General features: G+C 46.2%; 1 protein-coding gene across 1 annotated transcript; it reads left to right on the top strand.

The window, feature by feature from the left end:
• LOC144485976 (uncharacterized) lies at positions 1 to 26,477 on the top strand. Its single transcript, XM_078204069.1, has 6 exons — positions 1 to 88; positions 11,595 to 11,663; positions 14,517 to 14,594; positions 15,332 to 15,409; positions 23,652 to 23,760; positions 25,654 to 26,477. Exons 2-6 carry the CDS (start codon positions 11,597 to 11,599, stop codon positions 25,730 to 25,732), a joined length of 411 nt encoding a protein of 136 aa, XP_078060195.1. The 5' UTR covers positions 1 to 88; positions 11,595 to 11,596; the 3' UTR covers positions 25,733 to 26,477.

Here is a 26,477-nt window from a genome sequence, read left to right as displayed (position 1 = left end):
ATGGAATTGCTGCTCCTTGCGTGATGAATTCATCTTGCTTTAAGGTGCTGTGTATACTGCAAATGGACCCATTGGAGGAATGGACACGGTAGGTTCACATTACACATAACCTTTTGTGTTCTCATTCTTTGACCCCCCCCCCCCTTCCTATTTCTCATCTAAGTGCTGTCCCTCAACAACATCATCCAAAAGCACAGCATTAGTTTTCACCGATGACAACCAACTCTACATCATCATCACCTCTCTCACCTCCTCCACTAAATTAGCGGCACGGTGGCACAGTTGTCAGCACTGCTGCCTCACAATGCCAGGGACCCAGGTTTGATTCTTGGCTTGGGTCACTGTCTGTGCAGAGTCTCCACATTCTCCCCCGTGTCTGCATAGGTTTCCTCCCACATTCTGAAAGATGTGTTGGTTAGGTGCATTGGCCTTGGTACATTCTCCTTCAATAAATCGAACAGGTGCTGGAGTGTGGCAACTAGGGAATTTTCACAGTAATTTCATTCCAATGATAATGTAAGCCGACTTGTGACACCAATAAATAAACTTTCAAACTTTTAAATTGTCAAACTGCTGATCCAACATTCAGTATGTCATGGCATCGGAGGCAGTTCAGAGGAGGTTCACCAGATTGATTCTGGGGATGAAAGGATTGACGTACGAGGAGAGATTAAACAGTTTGGGCTGATACTTGCTGGAGTAGGAGGATGACAGGGGATCTGATCGAGGGATATAAAATAATAAAAGGGATCAATAAAGTAAACGTAGACCAAATATTTCCTCTAATGGGGCAATCTAGAACAAGAGGTCACAGGTATAGGTTGTGAGGTGGTAGAGAGATGAGGAGGAACTACTTCTCGCAGAGGGTGGTGAATTTGTGGAACTGACTGCCCCATAGGTGGAATCTGAATCGTTGAATAGTTTCAAGAAGGAGATAGATATATTTCTAATAAAAAAGGGATTAAGGGGATATGAGGAACAGGTGGGTAGGTGGATTTGAGACCAGGGAGAGATCCGCTCGAAGGGCTGAATTTGCCGACTTCTGCTCCTAATTCCTATATTCCTATGGAAAACCTTGGAATATTTTATTATGTTCATGGTGTTAAATAAATACAAGTTTAGTAGTTTTGATGGCAGTGTGGGTGACTTTTGGCTTCAATAGTGGAGCGATTGGTTATTCACCCACAGAGATGGAGTAGATTGTTCTCACATGAGCTTTGGAAAATAAATATTAAATGTATCTCATAGACCAGAGAGATGTGCTGCTAGCTGCAGTTTGATTCTGTCAAAGTCAGTGCTTCATTCTTGAATGAAATAATACAAAAGCTCCAACCTTTCCTTAACCTGCCCAGCAGGCACCAACTTTACAGATTGAAAAGAATTTTAACGGTTTGAACGAATCAATTCCTTCACACATGGTAAAATATATTTACTACGTTGGATTACACAGGATATACAGAAACAGGCCATTCGGTGTAACCAGTCTATACTGGTCAAACATCCTCCCATCTTTTCTCCTCTAAATCAATCTTTATAACCCACCATTCCCTTCTCCCTCATGTGTTTATCCAGCTTCCCTTTAAATACATCTGTACTATTCACCTCAAACACCTCCGTATAGGAGCGAGTTCCACATTCTCCCCACTCTCTGTGGAAGCGAGTTCCACATTCTCCCCACTCTCTGTGGAAGCGAGTTCCACATTCTCCCCACTCTCTGTGGAAGCGAGTTCCACATTCTCCCCACTCTCTGTGGAAGCGAGTTCCACATTCTCCCCACTCTCTGTGGAAGCGAGTTCCACATTCTCCCCACTCTCTGTGGAAGCGAGTTCCACATTCTCCCCACTCTCTGTGGAAGCGAGTTCCACATTCTCCCCACTCTCTGTGGAAGCGAGTTCCACATTCTCCCCACTCTCTGTGGAAGCGAGTTCCACATTCTCCCCACTCTCTGTGGAAGCGAGTTCCACATTCTCCCCACTCTCTGTGGAAGCGAGTTCCACATTCTCCCCACTCTCTGTGGAAGCGAGTTCCACATTCTCCCCACTCTCTGTGGAAGCGAGTTCCACATTCTCCCCACTCTCTGTGGAAGCGAGTTCCACATTCTCCCCACTCTCTGTGGAAGCGAGTTCCACATTCTCCCCACTCTCTGTGGAAGCGAGTTCCACATTCTCCCCACTCTCTGTGGAAGCGAGTTCCACATTCTCCCCACTCTCTGTGGAAGCGAGTCCCACATTCTCCCCACTCTCTGTGGAAGCGAGTCCCACATTCTCCCCACTCTCTGTGGAAGCGAGTCCCACATTCTCCCCACTCTCTGTGGAAGCGAGTCCCACATTCTCCCCACTCTCTGTGGAAGCGAGTCCCACATTCTCCCCACTCTCTGTGGAAGCGAGTCCCACATTCTCCCCACTCTCTGTGGAAGCAAGTCCCACATTCTCCCCATTCACTGTGAAGTAAAGTTTATTTATTAGTCACAAGTAGGCTTACATTAACATTGCAATGAAGTTACTGTGAAAGTCCCCTAGTCACCACACTCCGGTGCCTGTTTGGGTACGCTGAGGGAGAATTTAGCATGGCCACTGCACCCTAACTGGCACGTCTTCGGACTGTGGGAGGAAACCGGAGCACCCGGAGGAAAGCCACTGTGGGAACAAGTTCTACATTCTTCCCACTCCCTGTAGGAGCAAGTTACATATTCGCCCCACTCTCTGTGGGAGCAAGTTACATATTCTCCCCACTCTCTGTGGGAGCAAGTTACAATTCTCCCCACTCTCTGTGGGAGCAAGTTACAATTCTCCCCACTCTCTATGGGAGCAAGTTCCACATTCTTCCTACTCTTTATAGGAACAAGTTACAATTCTCCCTACTCTTTGGGTAAAGAAGTTTCTCCTGAATTCCCCACCGGATTTATTAATGACTACCTTATATTGATGGCCTCTTCCCCACAAGGAGAAACAATCTCTCTCTATCCACTCAATCAGAATCTCTATTAGGGCATCCTTCAGCCTTCTTTTTACAAGAGAGAAGAGACTCAGCTTGTCAATCTTTTCCTGGTATGTAAATCCACACATTTCTGGTATCATCCTTTTAATCCTGCTCTGCACTTTCTCCAGTGTCCCTATATCTTTTTAATAATATGGCAATGAGAGCTGCACACACCAGAATGATCTGGTCTCAATCTGGTCTAATGAAGGTTGAGTGCAGAATTATCGGAACTTCCTTACTCCTCAATTCTATTCTGGATATAAAACCAGGGGCTTGGTTTGCACTTTTATGTCTTTGCTAACCTGTGGAGTAACTTGCAGTGATGGATATATTTTTATTCTGAGATTCCATTGTTCCATTACCACAAGTAAACTTGCACAGTCTACACCCTCACCGCCCTCTGGGTAAAGAGGTTTCTTCTGAACTCCCTGTTGTTTTCTTGCTGACTGTCATATATTGATGGCCCCTGTTTCGGCTCCCCTCCACTTTTCTGCAAAACAGCAAATAACCTGGAGTTTTTTGCTCCAGATTTTAAAAAAATTAAAGTGTTTTAGGGTCATTGCTGCAGCCTTTCCATAGAATCCATAGAATCCCTACAGTGCAGAAAGAGGCCATCCAGCCCATTGAGTCTGCACCAACTCTCTGACACAGCATCCCACCCAAGTCTTCCTCTCCATCCCTATCATGGTAATGGCCAATCTGCCTAACCTGCAAATCTTTGCGCACTAAGGGACAATTTACCATGGCCACTCCATCTAACCTGCACATCCTTGGACACTAAGGGACAATTTAGCATGGCCAATCCACCTAAAACCTGCACATCTTTGGACACTAAGGGACGATTTAGCACGGCCAATCCACCCAACCTGCACATCATTGGACATGAAGGGGCAATTTAGCATGGCCAATCCACTTAACCTGCACATCTTTGGAGTATGGGAAGAAACCGGAGCACCCAGAGGAAACCCACGCACACATGGGGAAACGTGCAAACTCCACACAGTCACCCAAGCTGGGAATCGAACCCGGGTCCCTGTCGCTGTGAGGCAGCAGTGCTAACCACTGTCATCGTGCCGCCCCAGGAGGTTGGTCAACACAACAGCCTTATAAACCAGACCCTTGTTGACTTCCAAAGGTCCATATTGTCAATGTCACATTGGCACAGCTTGAACGAAGGCAACGCTGGCACAGATGACTAGCTGAATCTAGTCACAGAATCATACGGTACTTTAAAAATAGCATCTGACATTGCTGTTCTTGACTTGAGGTCTCCATAAATCAAAAGAAATTGATATTTTATTTCCTTATTCCACACATACCAAATTTAATCCTGTTCCAGGAGTGCTCTGCCTGAAGGCAGGTCCTTAGTTCATTATCTGCTGATGTTTCATCATGAGTTGGGTGGAGTCTGCTCAATCATTCAATATGATCATGTCTGATCATCCACTTCAATTCCTTTTCCCCACACTATCGCCATATCCCTTTAGGTCAGCTGAATTTTGATATCTGACAATCTGTACTTTAACCATACTCAGTGACTGAACTTCCACAGCCCTCTGGGGCAGAGAATCCGAAAGATTCACAACTCTCTGGGTAAATAAAATTATCCTAAAACTATGTCCCCTGGTTCTAGATTCTCCAACCAAGGGAGGCACCTTGCCTGAATTTACCGTTTCTCCCTGTTCTGTAGAAGAATCACTTCGATCTGAAATGTTAACTCTGTTTCTCTGCAGCCAGGCCTGCTGGGTTTACCCAGCATTTTCTGATTTTATGGTCCCTTGAAGTATCTTGTTGGTTTCAATGAGCTCACCTCTCATTCTTCAAAACTGCAAAGAATACAGGCCCAGTTTCCACAGTCTCTCTTCATAGGACAGCCCCGCTATCCTGGGAAAATCCGAGTGAACATTGTTGGACAGACTAGCACACAGAGGGCACAGTTTAAAATTAGGGGAGACAGAGGTGTGGGGAATGTTTTTCTCTCGGTGGGTTTCTCTCCCCCAGTAAGAAGTCCCACAACACCAGGCTAAAGTCCAACAGGTTTATTTGGTATCACGAGCTTTCGGAGAGCTGCTCCTTCATCAGGTGAGTCTCACCTGACACTCACACTCAAACACTCACCTGATGAAGGAGCAGCGCTCCGAAAGCTTGTGCTACCAAAACCTGTTGGACTTTAACCTGGTGTTGTGAGACTTCTTACTGGGCCCACCCAGTCCAACATCTATATTTCCACCTCATTTCTCTCCTCCAGAGAGCAGTGGAAGTTGGGTCATTGAATATTTTTAAGATAGGGTTAGATAAGTTATTGACTGACAAGGGAGACAAAGGATATTGGTGTGGACAGGAACGTGGAGTTGAAGCTACAGTCAGATTAGAATGATCATACCAAATGGCGGAACAGGCTTGAGGGGCCGAATGGCCTACCCCTCTGCCTAATTGGGTTATTTATATATTTGTTTGTTTAACTCCTTGGCAGTGGAATGTGATTGCTATTTCTACCCCACCCTGTAGGATGAGACTCCAAGCTTTTTAATCAATAATTGAATGTGAGCTCCATTCCTGCTCTCGGACTGAATAGTTTCTTTTGGGAAATTGGATAAATACATGAAGGGGAATATTTTGCAGGACTATGGGAGAAAAAGCAGGGGGAGAGTGGGACTAATTGGAAACGTCTCTCAAAAACCCCAGCACAGGCATGATGGGCTGAATGGTCTCCTTCTGTGCTGTATAGAATCTTAAAATCCTGTTTGATTGGTTCTGATGGATGACATTTCTCCTTCAAGTCTGTTTTTACATAATTATATCTCCCCGTGTGCACAGGGCGAGTGCAGATTGGTGTTCTTGTCATGCAGCTTCTCTACAGATTTCACAATTCAGTGAGAGCCAAGCTGAAAGAGGAAGGCGTTACCTGTCCTCTCTCAAATTGTGATGTTTTCTTTCAGGTTGGTGGGGACACTGTGGGAGGAGCTCAGTTTTTCACATAAAGGTCAGGCTGTATAATCGCTAGTGTCATTCTCCAATACAAACAGATAGCGTGAGGCCTCAGCCAAAGTCTTGGAAAGAAAGGAAATTCCCCCATTTCTATAGAGCATTTCTGTTTCAAACACAAAGGCGATAAATGACCAGGTCATCTGATGTTGGTTTAAATCTTAGCCCCAAGATTACGGGGTGAAATCCTCACTTCTCTGTTTTGTGAAATAGTGACCCTGGCCAAGGGGGCAGATGAGGTTCTGGGGGAAAAAGTGAACCAGAGGAAGTAAGATCTGATCTGCTTGGGAATTCCCTCACTGTGCAACTTTCCACCTGTCGCCTCTCTGTCCATTTATATCGGTCGGAGCAGAACGGAGATTGGAAGACAGAGTGGAGTGGGAGCGAAGAGAAGAGTGAGTAAGTAGAACTTCTTCACACAAAGAGTGGAAATCTGAATTCCCCAAAAAGCAGTAAAGTCTGGGAGCGGTCAACGGAAAAAGTTCAAAACGGTAATTGATAGATTTTTGTTGGGTAAAGGGATTCAGGGTTACAGAACAAAGCTGAGCTAAAATACTGATCAGAAATGACTTAAATTAAAAGCAGAAGAGGCTGTAGGATTGTGAAAGAATAATATTGTTTATATTGCTTATTTCCTGAATAGAACTCCTGCCTGTAATAACTTGTGTGAGTTGTAGTTCCAGAGATAAGGGAGTTCAAATACTTGGATAGATTGGAGAAACTGATCAAGGTTTTCAAAATCATGAGGGGGTCTGGACAGAGCAGAGAGGGAGAAATTGTTCCCATTGGTGGAATGATCAGGAACCAGAGGGATGCAGATCTACGGTGACTGGGCAAAGATGCAGCGGCAACGCAAGGAAAATCTTTTCCATGGAGCGAGTGGTTAGGATCAGGAATGCGCCGTCTGAGAATGTGGTGGATGCAGATTCAATCGGGGCTTTCACAAGGGAATTGCCTCATTATCTGGAGAGGAGGAATCTGTAGGGCTCTGGGGAAAAGGTGGGGGAGTTGGTCTCATAGAGAACTAGCGTAGGTACAGTTTGCCTGAATGGCCTCCTTCTGTGCTGTAACCATTCTCTGATTCTGTGATTTTGTGATTTAATTGTGCAAAATAGTAATCAGTTCATTATGTCAAAACACAATTGATTCAGAATTCAGGATGAACATTCCCTGTTTTGTCTTCTAAACACAGTAAGAAGTTTAACAACACCAGGTTAAAGTCCAACAGGTTTATTTGGTAGCAAAAGCCACACAAGCTTTGCTACCAAATAAACCTGTTGGACTTTAACCTGGTGTTGTTAAACTTCTTACTGTGTTTACCCCAGTCCAACGCCGGCATCTCCACATCTTGTCTTCTAAAAACACTTTTGGATTTTATCCAGTGATAATTATGGAATATTGTTCTTTTAAAAGCCACTTCAAATAGGTGAATATCTGTTTACAGCCTGGCTAGTACCTTCACCTGCGCCACAGAATGATACAGCACAGAATGAGGCTATTCTTCCCAGTTCACCTTGTCTGCTGTCTGAAAGATCTGTCCAATTGGTCCCACTCTCCCCGCTGCTCCTTCCCAAATCCTTCCCCTTCCAGTATTTTTCCAATTGCCCCTTTTGAAAGTTCCTGTTGAATCTGCTTCCAGCGCCCTGTCAGGCAGCGCCTTCCAGATCACAACAACTCGCTGTGTGTCAAAAATAAAATTCTCCTCATCTCCCCCCATTGGTTCTTTTCCCGATTCTGTTCAATCTGTGTCCCCTCTGGTTACCGAGCTTCCTGTCACTGGGGACACTTTCTCCTTATTTACTCTATCGCAACATAATTTTGAGTGTCTCAATTAAATCTTCCCCTTAATCTTTGCTGCAACGAGGAAAATAATCCTAGCTTCTCCAGTCTCTCCACATTAACTCAAGTCCCTCGTCTCTGACGATTCCAGTAAATCTCCACCACACCCTCTCCAAGGCCTTGACAATTTTCCAATAGTGCGTAATGCCCAGAATTAGACACAATCTTCTTGCTGGGACTGAACCAGTCATGTAACTTCATGTAAAAACAGAAAATGCTGGAAAATCTCAGCCGGTTTGACAGCATCTGTGGAGAGAGAATAGAGCCAATGTTTCAAGTCTGGATGACCCTTCGTCAGAGCTTAAAATAGAAAGCTCCACCCCAAACGGGAACCGGTTTCTTTAATGTGTCAATGTGGGCGGGGTCTGGACTGTACCAGTGTGAGACGGGGGAGTGAGGAATAATGTCCCAGCCTCTGTCAGGAAAAGCCGGGTTAAAAGCTGCTTTTCCCCTGAAGGGATTGGAGTGAAACACAATCTGAGTGCCAGCTCCTGGGAAACTTCACCCCACACCCAGGGAGAGGGAGGAGAGAGAGCGGGGATGGTGACCTACCCCCACCTTCCCCAGAAGGAGGGACAAACTGGAATGCTCGCTCCAAGTCCAAAGGGAGGAGAGACCGGTATGCTCTCCTTCTGCACTGGAGGGATTCTATTCTATCGATGCTCAGACCCATTTCGAGTCATAGAGGTTTACCGCATGGAAACAGGCCCTTTGGCCCAACTTATCCATGCTGCCCTTTTCTTTTAAACCCCGAAGCTAGTCCCAATTGCCCACATTTGGCCCATATCCCTCTATACCTATCTTACCCATATAACTGTCTAAACACTTTTTAAAAGACAAAATTGTACTCGCCTCTACTACTACCTCTGGCAGCTTGTTCCAGACACTCACCACCCTCTGTGTGAAAAAATTGCCCCTCTGGACACTTTTGTATTTCTCCCCTCTCACCTTAAACCTCTGCCCTCTAGTTTTAGACTCCCCTACCTTTGGGAAAAGATATTGACTATCTAGCTGATCTATTCCCCTCATTATTTTATAGACCTCTATAAGATCACCCCTCAGCCTTCTACCCTCCAGAGAAAAAAGTCCCAGTCTATCCCGCCACTCCTTATAACTCAAACCATCAAGTCCCGGTAACATCCTAGTAAATCTCTTCTGCACTCTTTCTAGTTTAATAATATCCTTTCCATAATAGGGTGACCGGAACTGTACACAGTATTCCAAGTGTGGCCTTACCAATGTCTTGTACAACTTCAACAAGACGTCCCAACTCCTGTATTCAATGTTCTGACCAATGAAACCAAGCATGCTGAATGCCTTCTTCACCACTCTGTCCACCTGTGACTCCACTTTCAAGGAGCTATGAATCTGTACCCCTAGATCTCTTTGTTCTGTAACTCTCCCCAACGCCCTACCATTAACTGAGTAAGTCCTGCCCTGCTTCAATCTACCAAAATGCATCACCTCACATTTATCTAAATTAAACTCCACCTGCCATTCATCAGCCCACTGGCCCAATTGATCAAGATCCCGTTGCAATTGGAGATAACTTTCTTCATTGTCCACTATGCCACCAATCTTGGTGCCATCTGCAAACTTACTAACCATGCCTCCTATATTCTCATCCAAATCATTAATATAAATGGCAAATAACAGTGGACCCAGCACTGATCCCTGAGGCACACCGCTGATCAGTCTCCAGTTTGAAAAACAACCCTCTACAACCACACTTTGGCTTTGTCATCAAGCCAATTTTATATCCATTTAGCTACCTCACCCTGGATCCCGTGAGATTTAACCTGATGCAACAACCTACCATATGGTACCTTGTCAAAGGTCTTTTATATTCTCTTTGTCTTTTTGTCTCGACATCTTTGTCAATGCTCCCTCTCCATAACAGTATAAATATCATCCTATTCTCTATTGTCTACAAACATGAGGAAGATAGCAATAAAAAGCATAGGTTGACATGAAGATGCACTGGATGAGTGCTGCACTGTCACGGGGTCAGTGCTGAGGGAGGCTGCACTGTCAGAGGGTCAGTACTGAGGGAGTGCCGCACTGTCAGAGGGTCATTACTGAGGGAGTGCCGCACTGTCAGAGGGTCATTACTGAGGGAGTGCCGCACTGTCAGAGGGTCAGTACTGAGGGAGTGCTGCACTGTCAGAGGGTCAGTACTGAGGGAGTGCCGCACTGTCAGAGGGTCAGTGCTGAGGGTTTGCCGCACTGTCAGAGGGTCAGTACTGAGGGAGTGCCGCACTGTCAGAGGGTCAGTACTGAGGGAGTGCCGCACTGTCAGAGGGTCAGTACTGAGGGAGTGCCGCACTGTCAGAGGGTCAGTACTGAGGGAGTGCCGCACTGTCAGAGGGTCAGTACTGAGGGAGTGCTGCACTGTCAGAGGGTCAGTACTGAGGGAGTGCCGCACTGTCAGAGGGTCAGTACTGAGGGAGAGCCGCACTGTCAGAGGGTCAGTACTGAGGGAGTGCCGCACTGTCAGAGGGTCAGTACTGAGGGAGCGCCGCACTGTCAGAGGGTCAGTACTGAGGGAGTGTCGCACTGTCAGAGGGTCAGTGCTGAGGGAGTGCCGCACTGTCAGAGGGTCAGTACTGAGGGAGTGCTGCACTGTCAGAGGGTCAGTACTGAGGGAGTGCCGCACTGTCAGAGGGTCAGTACTGAGGGAGAGCCGCACTGTCAGAGGGTCAGTACTGAGGGAGTGCCGCACTGTCAGAGGGTCAGTACTGAGGGAGCGCCGCACTGTCAGATGGTCAGTACTGAGGGAGTGCCGCACTGTCAGAGGGTCAGTGCTGAGGGAGTGCCGCACTGTCAGAGGGTCAGTGCTGAGGGAGTGCTGCACTGTCAGAGGGTCAGCACTGAGGGAGTGCCGCACTGTCAGAGGGTCAGTACTGAGGGAGTGCCGCACTGTCAGAGGGTCAGTACTGAGGGAGTGCCGCACTGTCAGAGGGTCAGTACTGAGGGAGTGCCGCACTGTCAGAGGGTCAGTACTGAGGGAGTGCTGCACTGTCAGAGGGTCAGTACTGAGGGAGTGCCGCACTGTCAGAGGGTCAGTGCTGAGGGTTTGCCGCACTGTCAGAGGGTCAGTACTGAGTGAGTGCCGCACTGTCAGAGGGTCAGTACTGAGGGAGTGCCGCACTGTCAGAGGGTCAGTGCTGAGGGAGTGCCGCACTGTCAGAGGGTCAGTACTGAGGGAGTGCCGCACTGTCAGAGGGTCAGTACTGAGGGAGTGCCGCACTGTCAGAGGGTCAGTACTGAGGGAGTGCTGCACTGTCAGAGGGTCAGTACTGAGGGAGTGCCGCACTGTCAGAGGGTCAGCACTGACGGAGAGCCGCACTGTCAGAGGGTCAGTGCTGAGGGGGTGCCGCACTGTCAGAGGGTCAGTACTGAGGGAGAGCCGCACTATCAGAGGGCCTGTACTGACTCAGTGCTGCACTGTCAGAGGTGCAGACATTCAGGTGAGACATTAAGCAGAAGTCCTCTCATGTGGATGTAAAACATAATTCGGGTCAGTGGGAGTTTACCCCAACACCCTGGAGTCAATGGTTATCATTAAATCAATATCAATAAAACTAATAAATAAACTTTAAAACTTAAATTTAATTATCTTGTGATTTTTGACCTATCTGTCTGTGGGATTTTGCTGTGTGCTAATTGGCTGCTGAATTTCCTATATTACAGCAGTGATCACACTTCCAAAATCTGCTTCATTGGCCGTGAATCTCTTTGCGTCGCCCTGAAGTTGTGAAACTCATTCTGTAAATGTCTCTTTCTCACAGACATGTTCCTCCTCAGGGTAATAATTGTCTTGGCTCTGATTCAACCAACTGTATCTGCTGGTGTCAAAGGTAAGCTGTATCATCAGGCCCTGTTCATACAGATGGCCAAGAACCTTTTGAACACAGAGTTACCTTGAGGTCAGGTGGCATATCAGGAATCGAGGTCACAAGGTATGGGGAAGTCCATAGATAAATGATGGAAATGCCCAGGATTGAAACCCTAAAAATATCAATAGATAACAGCAGATGGGTCACAGCTCAATTGCATAATATACTAAATTGCCCTCACAGCATCCTGGGACAGAGGCTTGTGGGGTTGAATCCTATTATAGAGATTCAAGCACCATTATCCAGATCAATAATCCCATTTGCCAGTCGTGATGCAGCGAAGCACTGTCAGATTGGCAGCGGGATGAGTTTGGAAAGATATAGGAGAATTGGGAAAAATTGAGGTGGTGGGATTAGTTTGGGGTTGATACAGGGATATGGTAATGAGCCGAGCTGCTGCTGCACACCTTCCACTACCTCGCCTGTCGCTCGGATATACCTTTGCAGGCCCTGTTGCCACCTGGCAGCGGAGGTCCCCAGCGGAGGTCCCTCTCCGGTGGCATCCTCCCCCATTACCTTGGGGACCTGGGGTGGAGGCTGGTGCATGCAGCAGTACTGTGCAATCATAGGTTGCATCGGTTCATGGGTACCCAAGAGACCTGCCCTTTTTGCAATCTTGTGGAGCCCATGGACCATGTCTGTGTCTCATGTTATAGACTGCACAACCTTTTTTTGTTTCCTTAAGAATCTTTTATTGATGATTTGTTTGCACTTCAGTCCCACACTCCTGATCTATGGACACCCAGTGCGGAGGAGGGGGCGGGGAAGGAGGAGGACCTCCTCGTGGCAAAATTCGCCATAAACAGATCCAGGCAGCGGACGACCTAGGGGGTCACCCGACCTGACTGTCTGCCTCTATCGCAGCTATATTCGCAGCTGCGTGTCCCTGGAGAGGGAGCATGCGGTGTCCAAGGGCACCGTTAACACGTTCCATGACCGCTGGGCACCGCAGGGGCTGGGGTGCTTTATTGACCCCTTTAAACACATTTTAATTTGATGTTTTAAATTTTCTTTCTACTTTGTTCTTTGGTTCGGGCAGATCCCCTCCTTTTGATTTGATTTTGATTTGATTTATTGTCACATGTATGAATGTACAGTGAAAAGTATTGTTTCTTGTGCACTATACAGACAAAGCATACCATTCATAGAAAAGGAACCCCTTTTAATTTGTCCCTCGGTTAATTTGATTTGGTTTATTTGATTGGCCAGAAAGATTGACATGGTAATGAGCAGGAGTGGTGATTGTCCCTTTAAGGATCATTCTGCAGGGTAAGGGTCACATGACCCGGGGAACCAATCGGGGAGCAAGCTGGGACATCACCCTGGTAAGCAGGTATTCCAGAACAATCTTGGGAGCTGACTCATGAGGCTGCCAGCCTCTGTACAGCCTTTACCTGTCATTAAACATGCTGCTGTTTTTCCCTAAACTAGTGAACAAAAATTCTTACAGAAGAGCTTTGAATTGCTACAAGGCTAGGATACAGGGAGAGAATGAATAATGTGAATGCAGTTGAGAAGAATTGGATATAAACTGCACTGGGGGAAAGGTATGGACGGAAGCGGTGATGGGGAGATACGAAGAGTCGGGCTGGGATTCTCCGGTCTCACGTACTGCCGTCGAGAATGGAGAATTTGGTGCTCAATCAAATCTCCATTCACAACAGCAGGACTGGATAATTCCAGCCGTGGACAAGGTTGGGGAATTCCGGCCAATGGGGGAGAAGGCTCATGTGGCACAGAGCAGATGGGCCAAATGGCCTGTTTCTGTGTTGTAACGTCAATGCAATTTGAGGAAAACCTGTGAGATTCCAATGTGTTGTGGTGCGGACATCTGAAATTGGACTTTTGGATATGGATAAAAAAGTTGGACTGTCTTGCGTTTAAACATAATGCTGTGACAGTTTGCACCTGGAAACATTGTCGTAATAAATCCTACAGCTCCGAAAAAAAGTGACTTTTTATATTGAAAGTTTTTTGAAGGAAATCTTGGCCATTATGACTTAGAATATAGTGGAAATGGGTCACAAAGTGATCCAAAACCAATAAATGTGGCAGAATGATTTCAAAGTGAGTTTTGAAAATATTAATCATTGAGGAACCCAAGGTTTCTTAGAATCATAGAATCCCATAGTGCAATGCAGAAGGAGTCCATTCAGCCCATCGAGTTTGCACCGTCCACAATCCCACCCAGGCCCTATCCCCATGCATTTATCCCAGCTAGCCCCCTGACACTAAAGGGCAATTTAACATGTTCGATCCACCTAACCCGCACATCTTTGGAGTGTGGGAGGAAACCAGAGCACCCGGAGGAAACCCACGCAGACATGGAGAAAATGTACAAGCCCCACGTTCCCAGGACCCAAGCCAGGAATCAAACCCGGGTCCCTGGCACTGTGAGGCAGCTGTGCTAACCACTGTGACACCGTGCTGTCCAAACTCAAACGCAAAGTCATTGCAGAGGGTGCAGTATGGATTTACTCGAATATTCCCAGGGATGAGGTACTTCAGTTAATGTGGAGATACTGGAGAAGCTGGGATTGTTCTCCTCAGAGCTGAGAAAATTAAGGAGGAGATTTAATTGAGGCGTTCAAAATCATGAGGGGTTTGGATAGAATAAATAAGGAGAAAGTGTTTCCAGTGACAGCACTCCGCCCCCCCCCCCACCCTCCCCCCAACCTGGAAAGCGGCAGACAGAAGATAAGTTGTGTTTTGTAAAGGCCATGGGTTCAGACCTGCTAGATTTGTACAAACCAAACTCAATCAAACCTGGCCTCTGCTGTGAGATATATTTAATGGGTGAACTTTACTTTCCAGAAAATTCAACTTCATCTCCTAAAGAAACACGATCAGCAAGTACAGGAGAGGGGCATGCAAGGCACAACTCTCATTCAGGTAAACAACATTTCAAACATTGCTGACATACATAGAAAATAGAAGCAGGAGGAGGCCATTCAGCCCTTCGAATCAGCCTCCACCATTCATTATGATCATGGCTGATCATCAAATTCAATATCCTGATCCCGTGGCCCCCCGCCCCCACCCCCGGATTAGTTTGGAGTTGACACGGATATGGTAATGAGCGGGAGTGGTGATTGTCCCTTTAAGGATCATTCTGCAGGGTAAGGGTCACATGAACCAATTGGGGAGCAAGCTGGGACATCACCCTGGTAAGCAGGTGTTCCAGAACAACCTTGGGAGCTGACTGCAGCCATGAGGCTGCCAGCCTCTGTACAGCCTTTACCTGTCATTAAACATGCTGCTGTTTTTCCCTAAACTAGTGAACAAAAATTCTTACAGAAGAGCTTTGAATTGCTACAAGGCTAGGATACAGGGAGAGAATGAATAATATGAATGCAGTTGAGAAGAATTGGATATAAACCGCATTGGGGGAAAGGTATGGACGGAAGCGGTGATGGGGTGATACGAAGAGTCGGGCTGGGATTCTCCGGTCTCACGTACTGCCGTTGAGAATGGAGAATTTGGTGCTCAATCAAATCTCCATTCACAACAGCAGGACTGGATAATTCCAGCCGTGGACGAGGTTGGACCTGCTGGATTACTACAAACCAAACTCCAATATCCTGGCCTCTGCTGTGAGATATATTTAATGGGTGAACTTTACTTTCCAGAAAATTCAACTTCATCTCCTAAAGAAACACGATCAGCAAGTACAGGAGAGGGGCAGGCAAGGCACAACTCTCATTCAGGTAAACAACATTTCAAACATTGCTGACATACATAGAAAATAGAAGCAGGAGGAGGCCATTCAGCCCTTCGAATCAGCCTCCACCATTCATTATGATCATGGCTGATCATCAAATTCAATATCCTGATCCCCCATATCCCTTAATTCTTTTAGCCCCAAGAGCTGTATCTAATTGCTTCTTGAAATCACACATTTTTGCCTCAACTACTTTCTATGGTAGTGGGTTCCACACATTCATCACTCTCCAGGTGAAGGAATTTCTCCTCACTCAGTTCTAAAAGGTTTACCCCTTATCCTCAAACTATAACCCCTGGTTTTGGACTCTGTTTAGTGCGTTTGTCAACTATTGGACAAGGTTACAGAGCCCAATCAAGGGGTTTGAGGTGTTTATATATAGAATAAACAATATGCAAGGGTGAGTTACAGACTGGAATTTAATCGAGGGGTTCGGGGTGGTTTATATACAGAATAAACAATACCCGGGAGTAAGTTACAGACTGGAATCTAATCGAGGGGTTCGGGTGGTTTATATATAGAATAACAGATACCCGGGAGTGAGTTACAGACTGGAATCTAATTGAGGGGTTCGGGGTGGTTTATATATAGAATAACAGATACCCGGGAGTGAGTTACAGACTGGAATCTAATTGAGGGGTTCGGGGTGGTTTATATATGGAATAACAGATACCCGGGAGTGAGTTACAGACTGGAATCTAATTGAGGGGTTCGGGGTGGTTTATATATAGAATAACAGATACCCGGGAGTGAGTTACAGACTGGAATCTAATTGAGGGGTTCGGGGTGGTTTATATATAGAATAACAGATACCCGGGAGTGAGTTACAGACTGGAATCTAATTGAGGGGTTCGGGGTAATTTATATATGGAATAACAGATACCCCGGAGTGAGTTACAGACTGGAATCCAATCGAGGGGTTTGGGTTGGTTTATATACAGAATAATAGATACCTGGTAGTGAGTTGCAGGCTGGAATCTAATTGAGGGGTTCGGGGTGGTTTATATATAGAATAACAGATACCCGGGAGTGAGTTACAGACTGGAATTTAATTGAGGGGTTCGGGGTGGTTTATATATAGAATAACAGATACCCGGGAGTGAGTTACAGACTGGAATTTAATCGAGGGGTTTGGCGTGGTTTATATATAGAATAACAGATACCCGGGAGTGAGTTACAGACTGGAATTTAATCGAGGGGTTTGGCATGGTTTATATATAGAATAACAGATACCCGGGAGTGAGTTACAGACTGGAATCTAATCGAGGGGTTCGGGGTGGTTTATATATAGAATAACAGATACCCAGGAGTGAGTTACAGACTGGAATCTAATCGAGGGGTTCGGGGTGGTTTATATATAGAATAACAGATACCCGGAAGTGAGTTACAGTCTGGAATCTAATTGAGGGGTTTGGGGTGGTTTATATATAGAATAACAGATACCCGGAAGTGAGTTACAGTCTGGAATCTAATTGAGGGGTTCGGGGTGGTTTATATATAGAATAACAGATACCCGGAAGTGAGTTACAGTCTGGAATCTAATTGAGGGGTTTGGGGTGGTTTATATATAGAATAACAGATACCCGGAAGTGAGTTACAGACTGGAATCTAATCGAGGGGTTCGGGGTGGTTTATATATAGAATAACAGATACCCGGGAGTGAGTTACAGTCTAGAACCTAATTGAGGGTTTCAGGGGGGGTTTCTATATAGAATAACAGATACGCAGGAGTGAATTGCAGTCTGGAATCTAATTGAGGGGTTTGGGGTGGTTTATATATAGAATAACAGATACCTGGGAGTGAGTTACAGTCTGGGACCTAATCGAGGGTTTCGGGGGGGTTTATATATCGAATAATAGATACCCCAGAGTGAGTTACAGACTAGAATCTAATCGAGGGGTTCGGGGTGGTTTATATATCGAATAACAGATACCCCGAAGTGAGTTACAGACTGGAATCTAACCGAGAGGTTCGGGATGGTTTATATATAGAATAACAGATACCCTGGAGTGAGTTACAGACTAGAATCTAATCATGGGGTTCGGGATGGTTTTTATGTAGAATAACAGACAGAGAGAGGATAGGGGAAAAGGGAGACAGGAAGGGAGAGGCACAGGAGAGTGACAGCTGAGAGGGAGGTGAGGAAGTGGGTTCTTGAGACTACAGGGGGACAGTGCCGACAGCTGGGGATGGCGATAGAATTGGGGGGAGCAGGGATGGGGGATTTGGTGAGGAGGAGGGACATCACGAGACAGTGATTTTGATTTTCTACTGGAGAATGTGTGTGTTACTCATAGTCTGTGCTGGGGAATAACTGCTAATTATAAACCGTGAACTCTCTGATTTGATCTGGTGCCTCTCTGCTTGTGTTTGGCTCCTTCCTCAGCCCCTTTCAGACCATTAGGTGCTGCCTCATCCCCTACACTGTGTACCCATCCATCACTCTCCCCCCAACCTGTCCAAACCCCTTTCCACATCCTCGGGTACCCCCTCCCCCACCCGTTCCTGTCTTTACATTTCAGGGTCAGTTTTCAGCTCCTGAGTTCCACCTCACATTGTCCACCTCACATTGTCCACCTCACATTGTCCACCTCACATTGTCCACCTCACATTGTCCACCCCCCAGTCTGTGATTTTTCTCCCAAGGGGAGGTGACCAATATCCTGATGTGTTCTCCCAGCATGTGGACAATTGGAAAACATGTGATTCAAAGTGCTGTCCAGCTACTCTGTGCTTACAAATATCCAGCACAAGCTGGGTTTAGTTGAAGGCCCTCAATGCCTGAGCTTTAACCTTCCCACACAAATGAAAGCAGTGAGGTATTGATCAGTGCTTCTTGTGAATCAAGCATGGCAGTGTAACCATGTGAAGCTTGGGATGTAATGTACCAGCAGGGAGGTTATATCTGTGGATAAATACTTTCAATCTTTCCCTGTCCCAGTTTCCGGGTTCCTTGGGAAGCAGGCTGTGCTGCCCTGTACCTACAACGGGAATGTCCCAGTCTCAGATTTACTGGTGATTTGGCAGATATCAGAGCATGAAATTTTACACAAGTTTGTCAATGGAAACGATGATTTGAGGGAACAAGATCCACGGTTCAGAAACAGAACAAAGCTGTTCAGAGATCAACTGGAACAAGGAAACTGGTCAGTTCTGCTCTCTGACCTCAGGGAGTCAGACCAGAGCGAGTACGAGTGTCAGATTTACAAGAGGACGGATGTGAGGTTTCATCAACATGTTAAACTCTCTGTAACAGGAGAGGTTTCTGTTTCAGGTACTCTGCATTTAATCTCTGATTTTACAGCTTTGTTAGTTTTATGTACACTCCTGTGGACTAAGGGGCCTAAGGAATCACAAGGTGGGCTTGAATATTTCAATACTGGGAGCTGTTTATTGAAGGTGTGTACGCATTCACTGTCAGGTCCAGGACTACCTGGACCTGACGGTATGGGTCCCATACTGGGCAGAGCTAATAACCAGGAGTTACCTTATCCCATACTCTTAAAAGGGCGGTCTGCACCCCAAACCCCAATGTACAGACATCACACCACTCCCCCTTAAATCCAAAATTTCCCAACTGAAAAAAAAAAATATATATATATAAAAATAATATATATATATATACAACATGTTTACAGGTGACTACTCTTTACACAGAGCATTACAAACTACCATAGTTTTAGAAACTGGAAGCAGTAGGCCATTCAACCCTTTGAGCCCGCTCCACCATTCATTATGATCAAGGCTGATATCCTGATCTCCCCCAAATCCTCAACGTAAAATCCCTTTTGACAGTTCACATGGACAAAATGGAGTCTATCAGGAGGATGGCGGTTTTGTCGAGATTGTTTCCTTGTTGCTGGAATCTCTTCCAAAATAGATTCCCGGGATTCTGGAAGATCCTACTAAAAAAAGAACAAAGAAAATTACAGCACAGGAACAGGCCCTTTGGCCCTCCAAGCCTGCACCGATCATGCTGCCTGACTTAACTAAAACCCCCTACCCTTCCGGGGGCCATATCCCTCTATTCCCATCCTATTCATGTACTTGTCAAGACGCCCCTTAAAAGTCACTATCTCCCCCGGCAACGCGTTCCAGGCACCCACCACCCTCTGTGTAAAAACAATCTGCCTCGTACATATCCTTTAAACTTTGAGCCTCGCACCTTAAACCTGTGCCCCCTAGTAATTGAACTGTTCAGCATGAGGGTCCCTTTCTCTTGGACCTCGGGTGGCTGTTGATCCCTTGAGGTGATCAACTCTGACTCTGAAATAGTAGGCTCGGGCAACCCCACTGGGTCCAACGTGGACGGTTCCATTGTTTGTGGACTTTCCCGGCTCTGGTGCCCTGTTGCAACCAACTGGCCTGCATGTCTCTTCCAGACCACCTCATCCCTGGTCTGTACTGTATAGGACAAAGTTCCTGTTTGTGTAACAATGGAGCTGGTACGCACTTTTCTCCAGAAGCATAATACCTGGCCAGAACAAACTTCCCTCTCTGAAAAGTCCTCAACTTCTCACTTCCTGCTGTTCTGGTCATCTGTCCCTCTAGGTTCCATTCAACAACTTCTTGGATCTCCTCTGCCGGTAGCAGGTCAAATGTGGTTCTTAATTTTCAGTTGAACATCAATGAAGCCAATGAACATTGAGTTGTGGTGCGTTGCGGTACATACTCAGGAATTTATTTATCCGCTGCCTGAACGACCCCTCCCCTTGCGACCACTTCAGAGACTATTTCAGGTTCTGAACAAATCGTTCCACCAGACCTCAGGTGGCTGTATGTCGCCGGGTGATACGGTGCCAACCTCGTGTGTCTGATTCTATGGTGCTCCAAGTGCCACAAACTTGGGCGCACTGTCACTGATTACTCGTTCCGGATTACCAAACCGGGCAAATATCACATCGAGTTTGTCTAGCATTGACTCCACCGACGTGGACTTCATAATCATGACCTCCGACCACTTGGAGTGGGCATCCACTACCACCAAGAATATCTGCCCTTCTACTGGCCCAGCAAGATCAATATGGATATGCTGCCATGGTGATTGGGGCTATTCCCATGGATGAAGAGGTGACAAGGGCGCCTTCTGTACCAAAGTGCAGGATTCTCATAATCCCACTTTTTCTTCAATTAATGCATCTAGATTGATGTGGAGTTGCCGGTGTTGGACTGGGGTAGGCACAGTAAATAGTCTCACAACACCAGGTTAAAGTCCAACAAGTTTATTTGGTAGCACAAGCTTGAGTGCCACTCATCTGATGACGCAGCAGCGCTTCGAAAGCTTATGCTATCAAATAAACCTGTTGGACTTTAACCTGGTGTTGTGAGACTACTTACTCTGCATCTAGATTTGGCCACCAAAAATAACTTCTTGCTATTCTTTCATTGGCACCACCCTAGGATGCCCTTGGTGCACCTGTTCCAGCAACTTTCCTCCTAAGGATGGGGGAATGATGACTCTCGTGCCCCATAAGAAACATCCATCCAAAACGGACAACTCCCATCTTCAGGACATATATGGCTGCAACTCCAGATGGTTTCTACTACTCAATCTCCCTCTCAGGACAAGGTCCACTACTTGGCTCATGATCGGATTGTTCTGGGTGGCATTCAGCATTCGTTTAGGGGTTACCGGAATTTTATCTTTCCTGTGTGAAGTACATTATTATCAAATTCCAGCCGGGACCATCCTTATCTCAATTAAGGCAGCCTTGACAGAGCATCCACATTGCCGTGTTTCTCTGACTGATGGTACCGGGTCTTGCATGGTTATGCTGACAGCACCAACGCCCGCTTCTACAATCGAGCTGCCATAGACAGTATCCTAGTGTACAGTCCTAAGATGGATGTCAACGGCCTGTTAGAAGCACAAAATTCCTACCATAAAGGAAATGATAAAAATTTCTTGACACCAAAGAAGATGCCAAAGTCTTTTTTTTTCCACTTGAGCATACTTTTCCTCAGCTTTCATCAGTGATCGAGAAGTGAATACTATAGATCGTTCTTCCCCGTTTGGCATAATGTGAGATAGGACAGCCCCAACCTCATAGGACGATGTGTCGCATGCCAGCTACAGTGGTAACTTTGGGTTGAAGTGAACCAGCATTTCCAATCTCTTCAAAGCCAGCTTTACCTCCCAGTAGGCCTCTTCACAGTCTTTTGTCCACTTCCATGGCCATCTTTCCCCAGCAACCGGTGCATTAGTTTCAACACCATTGCCAGATTTGGAACCAACTTGCCATAGTAATTGATAAGTCCCAAAACGACCTCAATTTGGACATGTTGTCTGGTCTTGGGGCCTTCACGATGGCCTCCATTCTCTTGTATGCCTTGTGTGACCCATCGCCATCAATTACATGACCTAGGTATTCAATGGAGTCCTTGAAGAACTCACATTTCTCTTTCTTGACTGTAGGCCATGCTCTTGCAACCTCTTCAAGATATTCTCCAAGTTTTACCTGATCCATACTCTTAAAGGGGCAGTCCACGCCCCAACCCCCCAACATATATATTATATACACATATATCATAGTTAGTGCGCTGGTTATGGTACGAGACCAGTAATCCTGGATTGATAATCGGGTGTGCACAATTGGGGGATTTCCTGACTCTGCAAGCCCAGCCTGTAAAAATGGCAGCTCAATTTGTACTGACTCTGTTCTTTAAAAGGATCTTTTTAAAAGAAGTAAAGACATTTACTTAAGGTGGCTGCCACAAGTCACCTGACACCTGGCATTACAAGTTGGTCAGTTTCTGCAAGTGTTCAATGTAGATTACAACTGGGACATGTCAAGACAACCTCCTGTGGAATTTTACAAGAATAATTTCAAAGATAAACTGAAGCTTGTAACTTGTCTCTCACCATTTGCATTTCTGTAAAGATATCTTTCAGACAGAGACAGAAAGTCTACCACAACAATATAGAATGTTGTATAGAAGGCATTGAAATTTTCTTCTGAGCTTCTCACAAGGAGGAATGGTCCATTCAGAAGTGGTAGCTGGGACATTAAAGAAATGGATCACCTAGGCCAAGATACAATAATCAAGCTCTGTCCATACCTGAGCTAATCAGTTATCATTGATTGAAAACTCATCATTGAGAGACAGGTGATGTGATCAGAATGGCCATTTTTGAGGTCTCTTTGTCGTCTTCTTCTATGGCAGTCCCTCAATGTCGAGGATGACTGAATCCACTCCGGGGAGATTGGCTCTGCGGTGACTAAATAATCCAATCCTGCAGATTCTGCCACAGGTTTAGCAAGTGGCCTTTGATGTGGTGGGTGGGTGGAACGCACTGGATCCTGTGCTGTCTTTCTGCTGTTTACACTTGGCCTCCACGAGCTCCAGCCAATGACACTCAAGGTGATTGGTGCCTTCGCGGATGCTTCTTCTTCAGTTTGTGCATTCTAAGACAAATGATTCCCACAAAATGATGGAGATGTTGCATTTATATAGGGAGGTTTTCAGAGTGTCCTTGTAGCATTTCCTCTGTCTTCCTTGTGATCGCTTGCCATTGTGGAGCTCGGTGTAGAGCACTAGTTTCAGCAGTCCTGTGTCGGGCATGCGGACAATGTAGCCCACCTAGCACAGCTGGTCAAGTGTGACCAGTGCCTCAATACTGAGGACATTGGCCTGGGAGAGGATTCTATTTTATAACAACACCCTGGTTGCTTTAAGCCAATCTAGGACCAGAAGTCTAATGGGGCAATGACATCAGGCAAGATTCTCCAGCCTCCCAGCCGCGTGTTACCCGCCAGCGGGAGGTGGCGTGTTGTTTGCTAATGGCGGGATTCTCTGGTCCCACCGCTGTCAATGGGAATTCCTATTGACATCACCCCCATGCCAGCGGGAAACCCATGGGTGGGGTTGCGCTGCTGGTGGGATCGTAGAATCATCTCTTCTCTAATTCCGAACGCGATCCTATTATTTTGCAGAACCTATTACAGAGAGAAAGAAATTCAATCAAAGGGAACCTCAGCTGCTATAGCATTGACTTTTGAAACACATTTTATGTTCAAAACAGACTCTCTCCAGAAACTGCACTTTTTATATTGGCCTCAATTAGAATGTTTGATTATTGGTATCTAACCTCCCACATCCCTCCAGGACTAGAATTAACCAGGGATCTGTTTGTTCTGGGGATGGTTCTGAAACACTCGGTGCTGAAGGTCTCTGCTGTTAGTTTTGTGAATGTCCCAGTCTGTTAATGGCTTCATTCTGTCTCTAGGTCCTGGACTCTCTACTGGAGCAAGAGTTGGATTGGGAATCATCATTCTTGTGATTTTGTTTGCGGTTGTTGTAATTGGGGTTTCCATAATCCGAAAGCCACAAAGACGGTGAGTTCTGGAATGTTCTGCGGTTCTCATTGTGAATTCTAGTGTTGCTTCATTACATTCGGTGTTGTGGGAATGTTGTGTGCAGCGATACACTTTGAGCTGTGTGGGATCTTTCAATGCTGCGTTATCCAGTCACTTCCAGCTTGTTGTCATCCTCTAGCCCAGTGGTTCCCAAACTTTTTTCACTGGGCCGCACTTTCGGAATAAAAATTTGCCCGTGCCACACCGAATTTTTTATTGATAAGAAATACATTCAAAAACAAAAAAAAACAACTCCGAGCAGTGCTTGATTCATAACATAGAACACAACTAATTTATAATATCATGGGACATCCAGAAAGTATAAAACAATGCTTGTTTAAACCATGTTTAAATGTTTCTTTGATTATCCTTGAATCTACCCGCCACACTTGCCATCCTCTCTCGCCGCACCAGTGTGGCGCGCCGCACCCTTTGGGAACCACTGCTCTAGCTGCTGAACTGAAGGTGAAGAGCAGGAATGTGTGGCTCCCTCTATCACACAGTTAATATACACTCACCTAATCTCTGTACCAAACAACTCACCAGCTCACAGCTAAAATCCCCGTGTCCCTTCTCCTCTGACCTTTCTCCACCCTCTGATCCTTGCTCTGTTCCCCAGTCACTGACCCCATCACCCCTCCCTGGAAATTGTCTGAGGCTGAACCAGACGATTCACAATCTTGGGGTCTGACCCTGAGCTGAGCTCCCTCCGCCCCATGCACCCCCCATCACCCAGACTGCCCACGACCACCTCAGTGCCATCCTGTCTCAGCCTATCAGCTGAAACCTTCATCTATGCTTTTATTATCACCAGACTTGTCTGTTCCAAAGCTCCTCTGACTGACAACACACCTTGCTCTCTCTATAAACTTGAACGCATCCAAAATTCTGTTGCACTGCACTCTACCAAGTCCTATTCATCCACCACCCGCTGTGCTTGCCTGACCTCCATTCATTCTCCTGTTCAAATCCTTCTATGGCCTCACCCCTTCCCTATCTTCTAGCCCCTACAACCCTCTGAAATCACAGCACTCTAATTCCAGACTCATGAGTATTCCCCCATTACCATCGCTTCACTGTTAGTGGCCGTGCCTTCAGCTGGCTGGGCCCTAAACTCTGGAATTCCCTCTCTAAACCTCTCCACCTCTCTCTCTCTCTTTTCAGACACTCCTTAAAACCTACCTTCATTTGATCACTTGAACTATTATTTCCTCAATGGCTCAGCGCACACATTTTGCTTGATGTTCGCTTCTGTAAAGCACCTTGGCACCTTGGGGGCGGCATGGTGGCACAGTGGTTAGCACTGCTGCCTCACAGCGCCAGGGACCTGGATTCGATTCCTGGCTTGGGTCACTGTCTGTGTGGAGTTTGCACGTTCTCCCCGTGTCTGCGTGGGTTTCCTCCGGATGCTCCGGTTTCCTCCCACAATCTGAAAGACGTGCTGGTTAGGGTGCATTGGCCCAAACAGGCTCCGGAATGTGGCGACTAGGGGAATTTCACAGTAACCACATTGCAGTGTTAATGTAAGCCTTACTTGTGATTAATAAATAAACTTTAACTTTTAAAGGTGCTATATAAATGCAAGTTATTGCTCAGTCTCCATTTGTGGTTAAATTGACCGCTGTGACACTGCCATCAGTGGTTTCAATCACTGGGATGGCCAGCTTGGATTTTCTTGTCTCCCTCAATATCTCCATCTCCCTGCCCAATTCTTACCCAAACTCCTGTGACCCATTTTCCAGCTGCCATTGGTACTCAGGATGTCGAGTGGAATTTAATGGGTCTGTGCTCCTGAACGGGTCCTTTACACACTTGTCCAAAGTGTTGAATTCTTTTCACATAACCTGAACTCTGCTGGTCTTTCTCTCCTAGGAATCAAAATAGAATTGGGATCAATCGAAATAAAGCATATAATGAAGACTCTTCGGCAATGGAGCCTTTTTTGGGGTGAATCACGGGGCCTTGTGACAACAGCATCTGAGCATCAGGATGGTGCGGCTGGAGAAGAAAACCTTCTGGGGAATGGGACAGTCCAGCACTGAACCTGGGTCAGGGAAGGGAAAATCAGCCCACTATTGTGATTTAACAAGTGATTCCTGACAGTTAATGCTCAAGATTGGGATGAATACTCATTTCCCAATTTGAGCAATACAGTTGTCTGTTCTGTGAAACTAGTGACACTTTCTGCTGATCTAGAAGAAAGCTGTTGATAGAGACTGAATGATGTCTGGCGTGTCCTCTTTGGCGTGTCTTCAGCGGTCACGGGCATTCAGCCTCTGATCTTCGGGTAAGCGTTCTCCAAGGCGGTCTTCACGACACACGACAGCACAGAGTCGCTGAGCAGAAACTGATAGCCAAGTTCCGCACACATGAGGACGGCCTAAACCGGGATCTTGGATTTATGTCACACTATCAGTAACCCCCACAGCTGGCCTCCTGGACTTGCAGAATCTCACTGGCTGTCCTGTCTGGAGACAATACACATCTCTTTAACCTGTGCTTAATGCTCCCTCCACTCACATTGTCTGTATCTTTAAGACCTGGTTGGTTGTAGAGATTCGCATTCTAATCAGTATTCTGTAACTTGATTTTGTGTCTCTGTGCCCTGTTTGAGAGCAGATTTCCACTCCATCTGACGAAGGGGCAGCGCTCCGAAAGCTAATGGCATTTGCTACCAAATAAACCTGTTGGACTTT

The sequence above is a fragment of the Mustelus asterias genome, unplaced genomic scaffold (assembly GCF_964213995.1).
Source record: "Mustelus asterias unplaced genomic scaffold, sMusAst1.hap1.1 HAP1_SCAFFOLD_257, whole genome shotgun sequence".
NCBI classification, from domain to species: domain Eukaryota; kingdom Metazoa; phylum Chordata; class Chondrichthyes; order Carcharhiniformes; family Triakidae; genus Mustelus; species Mustelus asterias.
This window is presented reverse-complemented; position numbering and strand designations above follow the sequence as displayed.